We start from the raw sequence: 22249 nt of genomic DNA, 5'->3' as shown, positions 1-22249 counted from the left end.
GGAGGAAAGTTTGATCTTCAAATCTGGCTCTCTTCGCAAACTTTCCATTAAAAGGAGAGTTTCAGTTTAACGTTAGTTAGACTGACAACGAAAAATATACAAGTTAACTGTTTAAACACATTTGCTACCTGTCACTCTCGTTATTAACTTTGAACTTTGCCATTTATTTGATTCACTAGGTTCATCATGAAGGAATTCATTTTCAAGCAACATACTATCTTCCCCCGTCTCTCTCTCTCTCTCTCTCTCTCTCTCTCATATGCAAAAATCCTTCACTACTCTCATAACATCCAAGGCTTCCACTCAACTGTCGATATATGTTTCAGTAAGAGTGTGAAATCAACAATTCACTAAAGGACATTTGACCTCCGTAGGGGCTAGTACTAAACACGGCGAATCAGTGATTCATCTACGTACACTGGGGATTTTCAGGGAATTCGTGAAATCAACTATTTACTTAGGGGCATTTGACCCCCACAAGGGCTAGTACTAAACATGGTGATACTGATTCATCTACGTACACTGTTTCACCGTGTTTAGTACTAGTCCCTCGGCAATCGAATGTTTCGCAGTGTTTAGTACTAGCTCCTCTGGGATCCAATGCCCATAAGTGAATTGGTGATTTCACGAATTCCCTGAACAAATTTCAGGATTTCATGAACTCCCTGGCTTCACAGTCGTATACTGTAACATATACAGTGTTATTAACATGTACGGTGTCTTCCTCCACCATGAATAGATCACTGAGGGAAACCGGACTGCTTCTACTTAACTCAGCTATAGTAGATCCACATCCACCGAGCATTTGATGTCTAGGCCAACAGTCCCTTACGACGCTCCTGATTAGCTGCTGATAAGCCAACCACAGGGCTGGAAACTCTGTCTCTCTCGAGAGAGTTCACATGGGTAGGATCTATGACCTCTCCTGAGGGATACGTCTTTCAGGAGGGGTGGAACATACATCCTACCTATGTGAACTCTCGAGAGACTGCGAGTTTCCAGCCCTGTGGTTGGCTTATCAACGGCCAATCAGGAGCGTCGTAAGGGACTGGTGGCCTAGACATCAAATGCTCGGTGGATGTGAATTTACTATAGTCATAATTTTCGGGCTGGGATAGTGATTCTGAGTGACTTCTACGCTCACTATCGTTAATTTGACAATGAAGAATTTTTCTACACGATCTCCATCAATGTCAACATCACTTGCATGTCATATTCAATGCCATTTTACTTTTTAAAAATTCCATGAAAATACGTGAATGTAGAGAAAAAAAAATTTGCAAGCAATTAATTCAGATTTTATTATGTAAAATTCCATGACACAATACCAGAATGTAGGAAAATTTTTTGCAAGCAATTCATTCAGATTTTATCTTGCAAAAATTCCATGACACAATACGAAAATATAGAAAACAAATGTAAGCAATTCATTCAGATTTTATCATGTAAAAATTCCACGATACAATAAGAGAATGTAGAAAATTTTTTTTACAAGCAATTCATTCAGATTTCATCTTGTAAAAATTCCATGACACAATACCAGAATGTAGAAAAAAACATTTAGCAAGCAATGCACTCAGATTTTATCGTGTAAAAATGCCATGACACAATACGAGAATGTAGAAAAAAAAATTGGCAAGCAATTCATTCAGTAACGAAAGACACGCGATAAAATGCAAGTCTTCATGCGCTATTTCCATGGAGCCGTGCCAAAAATAACCCCTTTTTCCTCAATGCGTTAACTCCACCCCTCAGCTTTAAATTGAAAGGTAGGTAGATCCTAAGGTAGCAGAGCCAGACTCCGGCTTTAACTTGGACAGAACGGCTTCGGACGATTTTTCCGTCAGAAGTCGCTTCAGCAAGGCCCACTTACTTGTCCCCCTTACAGAGTGATGTCACGAAAGTCTACTTGAAATCTCCTCCCTGCCCCCCTCCCTTCTCTCTCTCTCTCTCTCTCTCTCTCTCTCTCTCTCTCATTTGCTTCTCTTATTTCATCTGGAATTTCTTTTGCGTCCGTATGTCACCGAATGGTAAACGCTGTTTTTATTCATTCCTTAGCAACTGACATATCACAGGTGGTATTACATGCAATGAATGGCATACGAAACAATAAATATTTAAGCCTGAAAGCATTTATATATATATATATATATATATATATATATATATATATATATATATATATATATCGTTTGCCTGCTTGAAAATAGTATAAAATCCACGTATGAAGACGAGTGAAAACCAGTATACTCAGTTTTGTATAAAAAAAAAATGTAAACTATGTTTGTGCTCATTATGAACTTGAGAATGTGTAGAATAAACTGTGAAAGTACATGTGCCAAGTCCCCGGTTTTCACTCGCCTTCTTACGTGGATTTTATGATATATATATATATATATATATATATATATATATATATATATATATATTATGTATATATATTATATATATATATATATATATATATATATATAGAATATATAATAAAATTTCACACGCTGGACATTAATGGCCTTTTTGCAAGTCAAAGTCCTAATGGGTTTTCTGTCCATTCTGACAGGTGATTTACCAAGCCAGCTACGCGACGATTGGTCCATTCGAATCATACGATTTGGACAGTTATTTGTCGTTTAATAGGACTGTAAATGGAAATTTTGAGAGATGGTATTACAGTTAACTTAATTTAATAGCAACCAAAAAGTAGTCTTTTTTTTTTTTTTTTTTTTTTTTTGAGATGACCACACTACTAGATTCATATGGCATTCTAATTCGTGTCCTTGGATCAGATATACGCTTATGGGAATTATTCGTTACACATTAAAAAATATATAAATATATATTTATTCCCGTGCGTGTTTATCATTCGGTTTATTGCTCGCTGGGTTTTATTGGCGTTTATTTTGTATTTTTTGTGCCTGCGTATAACGATGCATGAATGACATCGTGAGAGACGGGCCATTAAATTTGTATGATACAATGTTTATTGTTATTGCCTTCCCACTCTGAATATCGTTCGGTGCTAATATCGCACTTTATTGGAAAGTACTGTATAGCTGTATATACAGTTGAACACGGGATTGTACGTGTACGCTGGGCCAGTGGGCGGGAAGGAAATTTTTTTTTTAACATGTGTTTCTTCTCATTTGTTAAGCTGTTGTTGATCAATACGAATTCATTCGCTCGCTCAACTATACCGGGGTACGGAGGTTTCGCAAACTACAGTTTTTGACCATTACTGGAGTGGGGGGCGGTAACACACTAAGGGAGCAGGTGATTCTTTGTTAATAGCTTTGGTAGCCTTAGTACTTTTCATTACGTTTTATGGTTGAAAGTGTGTTTTTTTTTTTTCAAATTGTTGAATTCTCTTCATGTTAAGCTGTTGTTGATCAGAAATACGAATTTCATTCGCTCGCTCAACTATCCGGGGGTACGGAGGGGTTTCGCAACTACAGTTTTTGACCATTACTGGAGGGTGGGGGGGCGGGGGAGGGGGGGGCGGTAACACACTAAGGGAACAGGTGATTCTTTGTTAATAGCTTTGGTAGCCTTAGTACTTTTCATTATCGTTATATATTATATATATATATATATATAATATATATTATATACATATTATATAGAATATATATATATATATATATATAATATATATAATATATATAGAATATATATATATATATTATATATAAATATATATCATATATTATTAGTAGTATAGATAATAATATATTATATATATATATATATTATATATATATATATATTTATATATATATATATATACATATATATATATATATATATATATATATATATATATATATATATTTATAGTTAATAAATATACATATATTATATATATGTATATATATATATATATATATATATATATATATATATATATATATATATATGTAATAATATATATACGTATGTATATAATATAATATTAGTATAAACGACAAATAGCTCGGATACCATTATGACAGTCCAGAATAAGGCATTTTGCTAGTTAAAAGTGTGCACGAGTATTTATTGGGCTGTATTTATGCTCGAGTTAAGTACAAATATAGGTTTTATGGAGTCTGTAAAAACTGCATGGTTAGTTTGTGGTCTTGAGCACTTTAACATGGACTAGGGCCTACTTCAGTTACCTGTGGAAAAGGTAAAAGTATACCGCAACCATTGTAATGCATATTAACAAAACTGTCTTAAATATTCTAATATTCATACTTATTACCGAAGTTGTTCATGTTACTCTTTGCAGAACTGAGCTAAAAACACGAAACAGAGGATTCTCTATCAACAGATTCTTTGGCTTCATCGTAACCCACGGCTGTCTGCAGGTGTTATCTATCTCGTTCTAAGCCTCGATATTTTTGGATGAGGCCACAATAACGCTCAAGAATCTGGTGATAACTAAACATCTCTTTAACGTTTTCGGTCCTATCTTGCAAAGAGTAACATGACATGTATGCTCATTCCCCCTCAGGCGGTCACGAGTATCCTGAATAGACTCAAAAGAGATGGACAGTCACCGACTGAGCGAGACTGGCAGGACAAACAGCATACTAATGCTTGCCATCCATTGGTGGTCAAACGGCCAAGCACTGATCAAACCCAGGTCTGCTTACCCTTGCTGATTGAGAGACCAATGGGTCGGTGGACACGTTACAGTCGTGACCTGGATTCATGACAGCTACAAAGAGAATCTGGGTATTTAGGTATTATTCTAAGAGGTCCACATTAATAAAAAGTGTTGCGAGTTCGTGCATAAATTTAAAAACCCTTTACAAAGCTTTCGAAGTCTTCCCTCGGTTCATCTGAATTCAGTCCAGGTGAACCCAGGGAAAGGTTCGAAAGCTTCGTAAATGGGTTTTAAATTATGCACGAACTCACAACAGTTTTTGTTCGTGAATAATTTAAAAACCCTTTTACAAAGATTTCGAAGTCTTCCCTTGTTCATCTTCAGTCCAGATGAACTCAGGGAAGGGTTCGAAGCCTTTGTAAAGGGGTTTTAAATTATGCACGAACTCGCACATTTTTTTTTTATTATTATTCTGGACCTCTTAGAACAATATATATACTCTCGCGATAGAGTTTTTCCCAACCAATTTAGGTATTGTTGACGATGAAGTATTTCGTCTTCTTAACTACCACACTTCAAACACACGAAACTAAAGTTGGTATTTATCATTTCGGTAGACGAAACCTATCCACACGGAACAAGCACACCAAAGAGGCCACTAACTTGAAATTCAAGCTTCCAGGGAATGCAGGTTTCAACCTCACACCGCAGACCGCCCCCCCAACACTTGTGGTAGTAACTGATCATGACACAGAGCCAGTTAAGTTTTTTTATCGCCTCGGGGGGAGGCGCGAAGTCGCGACATCCGAGCGGCATATCATGACACTCAGGATCATACCACCGGACCTGCTCTCCACTATACTCTCCTTTTTTCCATCTGTCCATCCGCCTGTGGTGTTTTTGTATGGTAACACTGCGTCCCGGGCTTTAGACAGTTACATTCAGCTTACATTCAACATTATTATTATTCTGGACCTCTTAGAACAATATATATACTCTCGCGATAGAGAGTTTTTCCCCGCAACCATTTAGGTATTGTTGACGATGAAGTATTTCGTCTTCTTAACTACCACACTTCAAACTACGAATCTAAAGTTGGTATTTATCATTTCGGTAGACGAAACCTATCCACACGGAAACAAGCACACCACCAAAGAGGCCACTAACTTGAAATTCAAGCTTCCAGGGAATGCAGGTTTCAACCTCGCACCGGACTCGAAGGGCGTGATCTCAGTTAATCATCTGAGATCTCTAGGCTCACCATGAGCTTCAGACCTATCATTTCAAATTCTTGCAATTCCAAAATGGTGCAAAAAATCAAGATGTTACCGCACGTATCCGGTGGCCACGACCAGTGAATTTGACTTAGATTTCAACTTGAAAAGTAACATGCCACTAGAACTTTATGTTATCACAGTGAAGATGATACTAAGTAAAGCGTTTCTAAATTTCAATAACGCACTACGAATAAGCTCAAATAGATTCTTACTATTCTTCATAGATTGGTGTTCATGGCAACATCACTCTCACTAGCATACATAGGTACAAATTACATCCACTCGGATACTCAGTTATCGAAGGTACTGCATCTTTTGAATGCAGATGGGTCATCTACTGCATTCCTGAAGAATCTATCTCGAGGAAAAGCTGCAAATGTTGCAATGTTATTCCATTTCTTCTCATTTGCCGACAGCTGTTGAAGACATTCTTTCAGTTATTATAATGATTACACTTGATATACAATGGAACTGCACTGACAGATATATATATACGAAGGAAAATGGAAAAAAAAATTCAAGAATTACTAAACAAAAGAAAAAACTAATTAAGAAGTTCCACAGATCTGAGAAGTACATATACATAAGGTGAATGTGACCATTGACTCTATGTGACAAATGCAGTCTGCAAAGAAGAACCGTGTCAAGTGCTCTCATGCTAGACTGAAGCAGCCTTAATCCAGCAGTGAAGCGAACAAATGAAGGATCGAACTCCTTCAATTATATCCCTTTCGTGTTCAATGCTGTTCTAGCTGCACCTGCTATGTCCTAACTCCAGAGGCCATGAAATTGTGCTTTTCGTAAATAAATTAGGATTTCCATGCTGCTAAAGCACTGAGTGTTTCTGACCTCGTCCTAATTTACGGCAGTACACTAAATTGACAGATGCGCTCAATTAAGCCGCTTGCTCTTAGCAAAAAAGACCAACTAATTGACTTACCTCATACGAACAAGTGATGCTTTATTAAGACGTATCTGTGACGCGGAGCCATCCCCATTTACCTAATTATTTTTAAAAAATTCATACTACCATCCTGCAATGTATTCATTTGCTTTCAAAAGATTCGTATAGCCCAGGTTAGGTAAAATGACATTTAACCATAAGTCAAACGCTCATTTGAAAAGGTAAAATGGAGGCACGGTCCAGATAGAACTATCTAGAGAGATTCTAGACCGTGAGTGGAGGATACGCTATACCTTTGTTTGTTTGTTTTTTTGTTTGTTTGTATGGTGTTTTTACGTTGAATGGAACTAGTGGTTATTCAGCAACGGGACCAACGGCTTTACGTGACTTCCGAACCACGTCGAGAGTGAACTTCTATCACCAGAAATACACACCTCTCACACCTCAATGGAATGGATACGCTATATACCGGATGGTTGGGTGGCTAAGGGCAGCTTTAACCTCATTTTCTTCAGTAAAAAAAAAAAAGTTAATGAAACACGTAATGCGATGCACAGCACTTCCGGGAATTAGGACGAAGTTTGAAACACTCAGTGCCTTGGCGGCCTGGAAGTCCAGATCTCATTTTAAAAGTTGTTTACGAAAAACACTACGTCATGGCCAGTGGAATGCATAGTTACTTATTTAACAATTATGACTCTTAATTCAATGCAGTAAGCAATTACAATATGAGCATATAGCTATGACATTTATGACTTATCATGCAATTAAGCATACTATGACTTATTTTCATGCAATAGTAGCTATACATATGACTTAATTCAATGCATAGAAGCTATACTTATCACTTAATTCAATGCATAGTAGCTATACTTATCACTTAATTCAATGCATAGAGCTATAAATATGACTTAATCAATGCAATAAGTAGCACTACACATGACTTAATTCACAATGTCACAGTGAGCTACATATTTGACTAATTCAATGCATAGTAGTTATACTTATCACTTATTTCAATGCATAGTAGCTATACTTATCACTTATTTTAATGCATAGTGGCTATACTTATCACTTAATTCAATGCATAGTAGCTATACATATGACTCAATTCAATGCATAGTAGCTATACATATGACTTGATTCAATGCATAGTAGATATACATATGACTTAATTCAATGCCAAGTAGCTATACTTATCACTTAATTCAATGCACAGCAGCTATACATATGACTTAATTCAATGCACAGTAGCTATACATATGGCTTAATTAAATGCACAGTAGCTATACATATGACTTAATTCAATGCATAGTGGCTATACATATGACTTAATTCAATGCATAGTAGCTATACATATGACTTAATTCAATGCACAGTAGCTATACATATGGCTTAATTCAATGCACAGTAGCTATACATATGACTTAATTCAATGCATCGTGCCTATACATATGACTTAATTCAATGCACAGTAGCAATACACATGACTTAATTCAATGAGCAGTAGCTATACATATGACTTAATTCAATGCACAGTAGCTATACATATGACTTAATTCAATGCACAGTAGCTATACATATGACTTAATTCAGTGCATAGTAGCTATACATATGACTTAATTCAATGCACAGTAGCTATACATATGACTTAATTCAATGCATAGTGGCTATACATATGACTTAATTCAATGCACAGTAGCTATACATATGACTTAATTCAATGCACAGCAGCTATACATATGACTTAATTCAATGCACAGTAGCTATACATATGACTTAATTCAATGCACAGTAGCTATACATATGACTTAATTCAATGCATAGTGGCTATACATATGACTTAATTCAATGCATAGTAGCTATACATATGACTTAATTCAATGCATAGTAGCTATACATATGACTTAATTCAATGCATAGTAGCTATACATATGACTTAATTCAATACACAGTACCAATACATATGACTTAATTCAATGCATAGTAGCTATACATATGACTTAATTCAATGAGCAGTAGCTATACATATGACTTAATTCAATGCACAGTAGCAAGACATATGACGTAATTCAATGCACAGTAGCAATACATATGACTTAATTCAATGCACAGTAGCTATACATATGACTTAATTCAATGCATAGTGGCTATACATATGACTTAATTCAATGCATAGTAGCTATACATATGACTTAATTCAATGCATAGTAGCTATACATATGACTTAATTCAATGCATAGTAGCTATACATATGACTTAATTCAATGCGTAGTAGCTATACATATGACTTAATTCAATGCATAGTAGCTATACGTATGACTTAATTCAATACACAGTACCAATACATATGACTTAATTCAATGCATAGTAGCTATACATATGACTTAATTCAATGCGAAGTAGCTATACATATCACTTATTTCAATGCATAGTGGCTATACTTATCACTTAATTCAATGCATAGTACTATACATATGACTTAATTCAATGCATAGTGGCTATACTTATCACTTAATTCAATGCACAGTAGCTATACATATGACTTAATTCAATGCATAGTAGCTATACATATGACTTGATTCAATGCATAGTAGATATACATATGACTTAATTCAATGCATAGTTTCTATACTTGTCACTTAATTCAATGCACAGTAGCTATACGTATAACTTAATTCAATTAATAGTTTCTATACTTGTCACTTAATTCAATGCACAGTAGCTATACATATGACTTAATTCAATGAATAGTTTCTATACTTATCACTTAATTCAATGCACAGTAGCAATACATATGACTCAATTCAATGAATAGTTTCTATACTTATCACTTAATTCAATGCACAGTAGCTATACATATGACTTAATTCAATGCATAGTAGCTATACTTATCACTTAATACATTTGTAACAGAATCTAGTAAGTGTACATGACGTCGAAACAACCGCTTATTTTCAGATATGAAATAAATAAACTAATAAAAAAAATTTAGGGTTTTAACTATTTTTCAGATTTTATCAGTTATGCCAAGAAATGAAAAAAAGGACGAGAATGAGTAAAGGGATAATGTACGGAGAAATTAAATTAACAAAGAATTGACAATATATGAGCAAATGACAATTCAAATAAATAAAAAAACTACTGAAATTCTTTAAAGTGATTTTTGTAGAATTTACCTACAAATGCACACAAAATTCTCGTTACAACCTCAAGACATTATATATATATATATATATATATATATATATATATATATATATATATATATATATATATATATATTATATATACACACACACACACATACACACACACACACACACACACACACACACACACACATATATATATATATATATATATATATATATATATATATATATATATATATATATATATGATTTTTTATCACATCACCGTGATTTATATACACGCATCAAGCTACAAATGTCCTTTACTTTAATATCCAATTCGCTCTACCTCGGAATTAATATAATTTCATGTATATCAAACATAAGGGGAATCATTTTAGTTGATAATAATTTCGTCCTCTCTTGGATTCGAACCAGCGCACAGAGGAGAAATCGGGACTTCAGTCACGTTATCCTCTGTCCGCTGGTTCGAATCCATAAGAGGACGAAATTAATTACAACTGATAAAAATGCCCCTTCGGTTAACATATATGAAAATATATTAATTCCGAGGTAGAGCGAGTTGGATATTAAAGGGCATTTGTAGCTTATATATATATAATATATATATATATATATATATATATATATATATATATATATATATATATATATATATATATATATATACATATATAAGCTACAAATGCCCTTTGATATCCCAACTAGGCTCTACCTCGGAATTAATATATTTCATATATGTTTCCTATATATATATATATATATATATAATTAATATATTTTCATATATGTTTTTCAATATATATATATTATATATAGATTATATATATATATATATATATATATATATTGCAAAAGAAAAGTTGAAATGTGTCCATCCCCGTGAATAAATCAAAAGACCCAAAAATTCTAGAGGAAAACAGTTTAGATTTTTTTCACGGTGGTGCGAGAATTCGAATTTCTATTCTGAATGGCGGAAAACCAAAAGTAAGGCGCCGAAGCCCCTTTCTACTCTCTGTAAAGATGTTCGGATCCGTTGCAGATGACTAGGATTCTCAAGTTTTGCCCATTTCATCACGGGACGATTTGACGATTCGACTGGATGAAGAAAGATTTTACAGTTTTGAATTGAGGGATGGCCATAGCATGCACGCACGCAAATATAAACACACGCACGCGCTCACTCACAGACAGACAGACAGACAGATAGATAGTATATAGATAGATAGACAGATACAGATAGGTTGATAAAATATAGAATTTAGGCCAAAGGCCAAGCACTGGGAGCTCTGAGGTCACTCACAGACAGATAGATAGGTAGATAGAATATAGAATTCTGGCTAAAGGACAAACACTTGGACCTCTGAGGTCATTCACAGACATATAGATAGATAGCTAGATAGATAGGTAAATAGAATATAGAATTTAGGCCAAAGACCAAGCACTGGGACCTCCGAGGTCATACACAGACAAATAGATAGTTAGATAGATACAGACAGGTAGATAGAATAGCCAAAGGCCAAGCACTGGGACCTATGAGGCCATTCAGCGCTGAAAAGGAAACTGACAATAGAAAGGACTGAAAGGCGTAACAACGGGGGTGGGTGGGGGGAGGGGGGGAACCTTCCCGTTTCACTATGAATCAATTAATAGGAGAAGTTGGAAAGGAAGATGGAAGAAAGAGAATATGAACGGAGGTACAGTAAAAGGAATGAAAAGGGTTGCTGCTTGGGACCGAAAGGAACGCTGTAAAGAACCTTAAGTAATGCCTACAGTGCACTTCACAGTAGCCACTTACGGGGACACGCACGCACTCGCAAGTTACAGGGGAAAATAAAAAAACTCGTTCGACTGACGAGTGAAAAAAAAAAAAAAAAAAAAAAAAAAAAAAGGCGCGAAAGTTCGCGCGCTTTAAACACCTCTCACTCCAGCTTTCACGGCTCGGTTCTAAAATTTTGTAACGTGCAACGCAATATAATTCCGTCCTGGCCCGCTCCATCTGCTGATCGTTCCTCTTTCTCTCTCTCTCTCTCTCTCTCTCTCTCTCTCTCTCTCTCTCTCTCTCTCTCGACCCCCATAGCTCCTTAACGTAGCGAAAAAATAATGAGCTTAAGAGCCCAAGGCTTCTATTCACCGAAATTATTCACGAGATTTCCACTCATACTACGGGAGAATTATCACGGCCTGTCGTCGTATCATTATTCATATAGATTAGACCTTTCTGTGGCTGTATCGTTATGAAATTTTAGTTCTTTGTTTATATATAATTTATATATTATAATATATTATAATGTATATATTATGTGTTTGTATGTGTATGTATGTACAACGCGGATCACAGAAACACAGGAAAGACCTCGTACAGAACAACTGAGTTTTTTTTTGTAACTGTCAAACTGTCAAAAAAAAGGAAAATAGTCTCCTCTGTACTGAACCCTAAATCATACCATACAATAGTTGAGGGTTTCCATGAACGAAATGAAAACTTCGAATAAATAGGCCTATCAATTGTGTTTAAGATGTGGGAAATGGACGCCAATGTTTGATCTACATTCTACTAAATTCTGCATGGTGGTTTTAAGCGTTCCTCCAACGAAAAGGAGACTGGAAAGTGTGAGTATGAGGAGTGCGTCAATCGAGGTCAATGTGTGAGTGTAATATCGTGTTAGTTAGAACTACTCTACCTAGATCTGCACTACACGGGGTGACTGACCACTGACGGTCGCGGAATCTTTTCTGCTTACTAAGTGGTATATGGGTCTGGATTTCTTAATTTTTCGATTCAGCAATGAAAAAGGGATTTACCTGACAGAGTGGATATCTTAACTAACCTGTCAATTAGCCTATTAAACTAACCTCACTAACATCCCATTCATTCTCAGGCTCCTCTTAATGCTTTCGCATTCCTTTGTTAAAAACTTTCCAAGTATATATACTTTTTACAGCACCATAACTCCTCTCTTCCTCTTGAATTGAAAAGTTTTATATTTGATATTCTGAAGTTTACGGGACTGCAATCATTGATGAATTATTTGTGGAAACGTTTGATTATCATGCCTTAACTTATTTAAAAGAAGTTCATACGGTTATGTAATATACAACAATCGTTGCCGCTAGTGTACTTACATATTATAACCCCTCAACTTTCTAATCAAGCACCACCTTTGGTGGTTGAAAACATCATAACCATACCCACATCTATTTAATTCTCCCTTGCTACAAGCAACACATTAATTCACTTTATCAGTTGCCCCCGAAACAGAATGACGAAAGTGCATCAATGGTAAATCTCCTGGCTCCTCCTCTTGTGAGGATTTTATATTTTCAAGTCTACAAAATATATCACTGGTTCACAAAAAAAAAAAAAAAAAAAAAATTGGTCTGAGGCAAGAATGGGGATAGGTGTTTTTTGCTAATTTGGGTGTGCTGAATTCAAATTTATAAATAGTTTTGCTCTATCACCTCTAGTTGTCTGGCTTTTAAATAGTCTTATTTTAGTACAAACAGAGAATATATGTGCACATTTCAAGAGCTGCAGCAGCTTATAACAGATAAAACAGGATAGATAACTAGAGGTGATGAGTAGAAACGGATTTCAAATTTGAATTCAGCACCCCCAGATTAGGTAAAAACGGGAATTTTTGTGCTTGCCTCAATTTCTTTGTAAACCAGTGAATTATTAAGGAATTATATCTGAGAGAATAGACTGAATATTAATATATCAATGAGTGTGTAGATAACATTTTTGCAAAAGCAGGTAAGACCTCTGACTGAGAAGAAAGGTTATACGACCACTAAGGCTGAGTGAGTCTATGGATATTTCAGTTCAGTTGGTAGAGAATTTTTGAATGGAATGCAATATAGAAGTTAGGCCACCCAAGCGCTGGGATCTATGAAGTCATTCAGCGCTGAAAGGGAAATTGAGAGTAGTAGGTTTGAAAGGTGTAACAGGCGGAAAAACCTCAAAGCAGTTGCACTATGAAACAAGTGTTAGGAGAGGATGGATAGCAAGAACAGAAGGGAGAGAATATGAACGGAGGTACAGTAAAAGGAATGAAAGAGGTTGCAGCTAGGGGCCAAAGGGACGCTGCAAAGAGCCTGAAGTAATGCCTACAGCGTAGCTCATGAGGTGCACTGACGGCACTGCCCTCCTACGGGGGAGAATTTTGGAGTTATTCAAGTAGGTCATACCAGACCGATACTGTTTGGTACTTCAAGTCATAAATACCCATTCACAACATATTGATAAATTGGGATTGGAACTACTATACATACTATTTCAAATGGGCTCAAAACTCGGTATATGTGAGAAATTTTATGAAGAACATCACACATACTTTTTCCCAAGTCTTTTTTTTCTTCGATTTCGACCAATCTTGGGGGAAGCCATATTTTTCCAAACTCTTCTTACCTTGTCCTGTTTTTCAAAGTCACAGGGATTTTTGTTAATAAGGCATCTTTGGCACTGTGTTTGTATTCATTTTATTTTGCATGCTACTTCTTAAACATTACATAATGCAATTCCACACTCGACGAAGTTAATGCAGCTTATGAATGAGCGAAAACTCTGATGCAATATACGCAAGCATTATTAGCTGATACATAAATAACAGCAGGCAAGTACATATTCATTATACCAGGCTAAGCTTAAGCAGCACTGTAAGTGGTTCTACATTATCTATCGCCATCATTTAAGCGCACTGTAGCACACAACGGCACCTCCTACAGCAGTGTGCGTTTTAGGTCACAATACAGTAAACTTCCAAGACCAACGCAGCTAAGTTTTGCTATGATTACCTTATGGTATACCTCACCTTGGTTCGGCATAGACGTTTGCTTTAGTCCATCTTCAGCAAGGCCTGCAAGAGACGGAGGAAGACGGGGAAAAAACAGTCAGAGCCCACTTTACAGGGTAACTTGCAGTATAAGTAGCGAATCAGACAAGTGTACAAGGCTAAAATCAAGAAAAGGAGTACAGATAAAGTGGTAACTTGCAGTATTAAGTACGGAGAAGACATGTGTACAAGGCTAAAATCAAGAAAAAGAGTACAGATAAAGTGGTAACTTGCAGTATAAGTACGAATCAGACAAGTGTACAAGGCTAAAATCAAGAAAAGGAGTACAGATAAAGTGGTAACTTGCAGTATAAGTACGAATCAGACAAGTGTACAAGGCTAAAATCAAGAAAAGGAGTACAGATAAAGTGGTAACTTGCAGTATAAGTACGAATCAGACAAGTGTACGAGGCTAAATTCAAGAAAAGTGGTAAAGAGACATATAGTAACAGTAAAGAGAAATACAGTGATAGTAGACAAGGCAGGGGATGATTCGAAACAAGTAGAGCCTGTGTGTTTTTTTTAACTTTTACTTTTCAAGTTACTTTAGAATACTATGGAGGATTTGCTAGATTCATAGTGCTTTCTTGCTCTTATTAGCAGAAGAGCAAATGTAGTTAAAAGGCACAGTGCTGAGGTTGGGGGTTCACTTGTAGTCTCAGGAACACTCAGGGGAAGGGTGGAGTTCTAGCACTGTACAAGTAAGATTGTGGGCCAGGTGAAAAAGTTGTAAAAGGGAGTATATCTGGGCCATATGAAGACGAACGAGGGTGAAAGAGAGTGTTTCTGGAAGTCTTAATCTTGACCTTTCTGGCGTTGAAGACTAATACAAGAGCGATTTTGCGAAGTGATTTAAATTCAGACAAGTGCAACAGATAGAGAAGACCTTTTTGGAAGGTATAGAGTTCCTGGAATGAATGAGAATGGAAACTGTTTTGTGTTTGGAAAGGGGGCCTGATTGTTGGAGGTAGATGAATTCTACAGAAAATCAATAAGAGATGATTGGGAAAGAGAAAATGGTGAGGAAACGATTGCGCTAGATTATTATGTTTACCAGTACAGTGGATGAGGAAGTTGATGGGTACTATCGTGAGAAAATGGGTTGTTGGAGATATATTTGATCATGATGCGGTTGTAGCAACAGTTAAAATCAATGCAATTTCAAGTTGAAGAGGAAGAGGTTGAAAATATGGTTTCCTAAGCAATTAAGCTAAGGATAAAAAAAGACATGAACACTTGCAATGAATATGGGGAAGAGTTAAAAGCACAATGGTCAAAGGAGAAGATGTGGAGTTTGCAAAATTCCATGCTGGGGACACAGGTTTAAAGGATAGTGACTGTGGCTATATGAGGGTAGAATGAGGGGAAAAACATAAGTACTGGGATGAGGAAGTGAAAGGTTTTATGAAGGAAAAAAATAAACTGAAGTGCACTTACATGATAAAAGACATCATGGACTGGTTTATAAGAAGATGGTAGTCAAGAAGAAAGTGTGAGAAAACGAAGGAAAGTGCTTACAAATCAAGGATATAACAGAATAGACAGAATAGTCAAGAAGAAATTGAGAAAGTAATTAACTAAAAAAATAAATAAATGCAGGGAGAAAGATTAATGAACCTGGGAATTAAAGACACAAAATGAGAGATATTACCTGAAGTGAATACTGCTCTGAATCAGTGGAGAGAGAAATTATTGTCGCATAACAGTGGAGGTGACAGACGATACCAAAAGAATTACAGGACATAACATCATTTAATGTATACTGGTAAGACAGACGAACAAGAGATTAACAGAGGTAGGGTAATGTGGAGTTAATATACATGGGAAAGCATATGGTAGGATACATATACAGAATTTAAGAGACAAATGACAGACGAACTGATGGCAACAGCACAGTTTCAGATGCCATGGAGGATGGTGTGAGGATTCCGTTACAAAATGTACTCTTTGTTACAAAATGCATTCGTTTTGGGATAGTACACTAAAAGCTGTAGAAGTGCATAATGTTATTTTCTATTATTTACAGTAACCGTTTGTTTGTTTGTTAGTATGGTGTTTTTACATTGCATGAACCAATGGTCATTCAGCAACGGGACCAACGGCTTTACGTGACTTCCGAACCACGTCGAGAGTGAACTTCTGTCACCAGAAATACACATCTTAAACCCCTCAGTGGAATACCAGAGAATCGAACTCGCGGTCACCGAGGAGGTGACAGGCAAAGACCATACCAACCACGCCTCTGAAACGCTTTACAGTATCCGTGATAAATGGAATCGTATGTAACATCCACACCCCGTAATGATGATCCTTATAGAAGAAATATAAAGATTATTACATGTCGCAAAGCTTGCCACTTTATTAAAATCTAGTGGCTATACTATATAACAGCAGAGCCACTGCAATAACTCCTTGTTACTTTTAATCCGATTCAATAAAGTCAGCCACAGGTGGCCGGACGATAACCTCTTCCTTTCAATTAAAAGTCTTCAGTAAAGTCTAAGCAACATCAGACTTCGGGGAAAAGCTCTTGTTCACCAGTGACCCGTCTTCTCTATAACTCTCTAATTATTTCTTTGAAGTCAGTAAGAGACACACATTGAAAGGGGTGGTATTTGGTCAGAACTATATCACTCTATATCAAATACGTCAGCAACTTTTAGCTTTTTGACAAGTTTGATGTGGTTTGATGTGCCCTTGCCAAGTTTATTCTGGTTCGATGTGCCTTCCAAGTTTGTTGTGGTTTGATGTGCCCATGCAAGTTTGTTGTGGTTTGATGTGCCCTTGCCAAGTTTGTGTTACCACTGCCAAGACCTCCAAGCGCACACATACGTTAGCTATACTACAAAAGACTTCTTGAATGGTTCACTGAAATGCAAAATGGCAGTCTTCATTGCAAAAATCAATATCTAGAAGTCAGAAATGTCATATAGAACAACAAATGCAAATAAGTATATGACTTTAGTTTTATACCTAACTGGATCTGACAACCTTCCAAAAGATGAATTTCGTAAAGGAATTTGGCATTACTTTCACTATTTTCTGATTTTTTTTTTTTTTGGTAATTAGTAATGTCCAGGGAGATTGGTTTTGTTTAGTTAGCTTATTCTCCAATATATACTCAACTCCCTAACCTGTTTGTAAACGAGGTGATCTATAAAATTGCTCACTGATGGGTTCAAGGTTTACGTCTGGCTACAAACAAGGTTGCAGCAAAATGATTAATCTGAACATAAATTGAGGGTATGTAAGGATAAATTATCCAATTATTTCCTGTTGCTGCTGAGGAAGTAGTGGAAGAGGTGACGGAACATCAAAGAACCAAGAGATGCCTGTAAGAAGAAAAAATAATAATAAATAAAAATAATAAACAATAAAATAAAATATAAAATAAATAAAAATAAAAATAAAATAAAATAAAAATAAAATAACTCGGACGTAACAAGTGACATACATCATCGTTGCGCAAAACTAAATCAGGAAACGAGAATATCGGTTCGTAAAACGAGCCAATGTCTTATCTTCTCCAACAAATCGCCATAAATCTGAAGACCCATATATATACAACCCCATAAAACGGTTAAAGCGAAATTGGAATTGTAAATGGAATATAAGATGGAGGCCACAGGCCAAGCACTGAGACCTTATGAGGTCATTCAGAGTTGAAAGGAACATTTGAGAATGGAGGAGGTTGTAGAGGTGCAACAGGAGAGGGTGAAAGTGAGATGGAAGAGACTATGAACGGAGGTATAGTAAAAGGAGTGAAAGGGGATTGGAACTAGGGCCCGCAGGGAGGGTGCAAAGATCCTTTAAGTAATGCCTGCAGTGCACCGCGTGAGGTGCACTGATGGCGCTAACCGCCCCCCCCCCCCACACCATTGGGGTGTGGAAAACGGATTCTCAAAATAAGTTTAATACCTGAAAAGAGCTAAATTGCCACTGGAAAAAAAAAAAAAAAAAAAAAAAAAAAAAAAAAAAAAAAAACAATAATTCCTGCGGTGGAAATTTAGCAGAAGAATCGACCGTCTTCGATTTCGTTGAGTTTAGTCTAAATAAAACTCTCATTAACGGTCGAACAGAGATAAGCTGAATGTCAGACGTTAAAGATTCGGCTCTGAATTTGACCACTTGTTTTTTATTTTTTTTATTGTGGTCAACTCTTCCTCTCATTTCATGCATCAGTTGGAATGACAAGAATAAAAACTGACGCGACAAGGTTCCAAAGGTTCCAAATTCCTATATCCACTCTTTTTATTTTTTATTTTTTTAAAATTTATTTTTGAGCATAACTAACATCTTTATTATATAAATCCTCTTTATTTACTTCCCCATATCGTATCATTTCTCGCCTTTTACATCTGCTAACGAGAGAGAGAGAGAGAGAGAGAGAGAGAGAGACTCCTCACCAGAGAAATCGCCAGCAGCTCTCCTCCTCCTCGAGCTCGAACCAGAAGAGCAGAGAGAGAGAAAGAGGAGGCCCGATCGAAACCCGAGAAATTACAGGATTCAGCTGCTCTTGTCTCGTCGTCTCTCTTTTGTCTGCAGCAGCTGCCCTGTGTCCTTTTGGTTTCCAATATTTTCTTTCGCTCGAGGTTATGTCTGGCATGGCTTCGAAGGTTATCAGGGGAGAGGTACAAATGTTCCTGGCGTTATCTAAAAGTGAAATCGGCCAGACTATCGAGAGTCTCCCGTTACTGGTAGCAAGAAAAAATGGACGGGGAAAAAAAATATGACACAAGTCTCCCGAACAGAAGTAGCTGAGGGAAACCGCTGTAGTAGATTCACATCAACCGTGCATTTGACGTCTAGGCCAGTCCCTTACGACGCTCCTGATTTGCTGGTGATAAGCCAGTCACAGGGCTGGAAACTCTCAGTCTCTCTCGAGAGTTCACATAAACAGGATGTATGTTCCACCTATCCTGAAAGAAGTATCCTTCAGGAGAGGTGGAACATACATCCTGCCTATGAGAACTCTCTCGAGAGAGACAGAGTTTCCAGCCCTAGCCCTGTGACTGGCTTATCAACAGCCAATGAGGAGCGTCGTAAGGGACTGACCTAGACGTCAAATGCACGGTTGATGTGATCATCACTTGATAAGAATGGCGCTGTAAGTGTTGGCGCATGCGCAGTGGGTATCTGTCGACCGTGTCTGGTTGGGGATGGGATGAAGTTAATGGTAACTGCTGGTTCCTGGGAGCCCTTACTATATTTTCCCGCGCGTTTATGAACTTCCATGACAAAACGCAGTGGAATGTAAAATATTTTAAGAGGTAAACTGACAGCCAAGTCTTATTTATGGGGGCTGTATGTAAGTCTTCTTCAACGGTTAAAGATGATAAAGCAGTTAAATAATTGGTTTGAATAGCCCGGCTGTACAAAACCAAAATGTGAAAGAATGTCTACCAAGTTATTGTGTTTGAAAATTCTCGTTGTCTGGATATTTGGGCTAAGCATCATGATGTTAAAAGTTAAGTATATCTTAGTTTAACCAGACCACTGAGTTGATTAACAGCTCTCCTAGGGCTGGCCCGTAGGATTAGATATTTTTACGTGGCTAGGAACCAATTGGTTACCTAGCAATGGGACCTATAGTTTATTGTGGGACCCGAACCACATTATATCGAGAAGTGAATATCTAATCACCAGATTAGGTATTCAGAAATCGAACTCGCAACCACTAAATCGGTAGGCGAGCACGCAATCCACTTGTCCAACGAGGAACTAGCATCATGAGGTACAGACACTACACATAGCCAACACACACCTAAACCACCGTTTCCTTTTTCAAGGAACCATTATACATGTTAGGTATGCTAACTCTACTCTGTTTTTTTCCATCTGTCCATCCGCCTGTGGTGTTTGCGCATGGTAACACTGCGTCCCGGGCTTTAAATAATATCCTATTTCGAATATTAACGGTGTAATTCGCATACAGTAAATTATTAAAACACTTTTCAGTTGCAAATGTACACCAAGATATCATTTTATTTACCTAAAACTAACACGTATCATAACTATTTAAAGCCCGGGACGCAGTGTTACCATGCGCGACCACCACAATCGGATGGACAGATGGAAAAAAAACAGAGTATAGCTCATTCTGCCACACGTCTTGGTGGGTTATCAGCATGACAATTGCACCCACATGTGACGTTAAAATCTGTCAATAAATCCTCTGGATGTATATTGAAATGAAATATGAAAAGCACAAAACTTTCTTCGCGGGCAGACAAGTGGCCAAGCTTTGACAAAAAGTGCCTTTTCCGACAAGAGTAACATCTGACGACGGCGCACTTCATTTGATTTACCTTTCCAGAGAGCTACTTAAAAAAAAAAAGAAAAGAAAAAAAAAACTCCTTTACATCTTCGAGTTCCCGGCCTCAAAGAGGTGCACAAAAAGCTTTTGCTTTGGTCCCCCGCGGCAAACCTTAAAGACATACTAGGACTCTATACTAAACTACAAAACAGTGCATAATATCTAAACCAGAAAAAAAGTATTACGAATTCACCTTACTTTACGACGGAGGAATTTCTACAAAAGAAAATGTGACCGTTCCCTTTCTTTATTCATGATATTTCGTGTTCATGGTTTTTCATTTTTGTATCATTAGATTTGTTTGAATCTGACGTTTATTTGCGGAAATGTACACTTGACTTACGTTATTCCCCCATCTGACCTCTCCCAATTTCAATAAAGGAAAATAACTGTAGAAAATCTACTCCTTATGGTACGGTGGAATTTCATATTTTCGTCTTTGCCAAATTCCAGATCTCTAACTTACGATCTCAGTTGAGCAGATCCACTCAATCAAACATGAGCTCGCAGATGAATTTAATAAGGGAAAAAGCGTATAGATACTTCGTTTAACCATTTGAGAGTTACTAACTAAATGGCGTTTTCTAGCATAAAAGAAAATTAGAAAAGTCGAAAAAAGCCTGAAATGAAATCTCTCTCGTACGAGTTTGGTAAAAACGCTACGCTGGAATAAAGTAAATATATATATAGGTATTATATATATATATATATATATATATATATATATATATATATAATATATATATATATATATCTACACGTACAACACAAAAGGGCTTTCTTAAGGGGTAAGCACATCGCACCGAACTACTTTCTATTTCTAGGATTGCTTGACTTTTTAGAAATCTACGTCTATCGTTTAATCTAGTTTCCTCCATTGTCTGTCGTCTGCTACGAAAACACATATACGGGTACTACATACTAGAGCCATCTGCCAGCATGACGCCAACGAGCGAGACGTTACAGAAACGAGTATCGCCGTTATTCGAAATTTAAGATGGCCTGAAACTACTTTAAAGTTTACTATAGTTTACCGTGTAAGGCCCCTCACCATTTTCTTTGTAAAAACAAAAATCAACCACGAATGTAAAACATGTCAAGCTTTCGAGTCGTATGTATCAGAAAACTCTTCTGTTGGAGAAAGTTATTGGGTATTTTTCATGTGTGAGACTAC

The 22249-nt window shown here is 36.6% G+C and overlaps 1 protein-coding gene across 7 annotated transcripts in view; it reads right to left on the bottom strand.

Moving 5' to 3' along the window:
* The window catches only part of LOC135202227 (monocarboxylate transporter 12-like), a 549632-nt gene that overhangs the window by 33547 nt on the left and 493836 nt on the right, over window positions 1-22249 (bottom strand). For 5 of the 7 annotated variants that reach the window (XM_064231495.1, XM_064231494.1, XM_064231493.1 and 2 more), the window contains one exon: window positions 14739-14783. The exons of the other annotated variants lie outside the window; for them this stretch is intronic. In XM_064231495.1, coding sequence (XP_064087565.1) covers window positions 14739-14783 — 45 coding nt within the window. The remainder of the gene's footprint in view (window positions 1-14738; window positions 14784-22249) is intronic. 7 annotated transcript variants of the gene reach the window in all.

The sequence above is a fragment of the Macrobrachium nipponense genome, chromosome 30, assembly GCF_015104395.2.
Source record: "Macrobrachium nipponense isolate FS-2020 chromosome 30, ASM1510439v2, whole genome shotgun sequence".
In the NCBI taxonomy this organism is placed as follows: domain Eukaryota; kingdom Metazoa; phylum Arthropoda; class Malacostraca; order Decapoda; family Palaemonidae; genus Macrobrachium; species Macrobrachium nipponense.
This window is presented reverse-complemented; position numbering and strand designations above follow the sequence as displayed.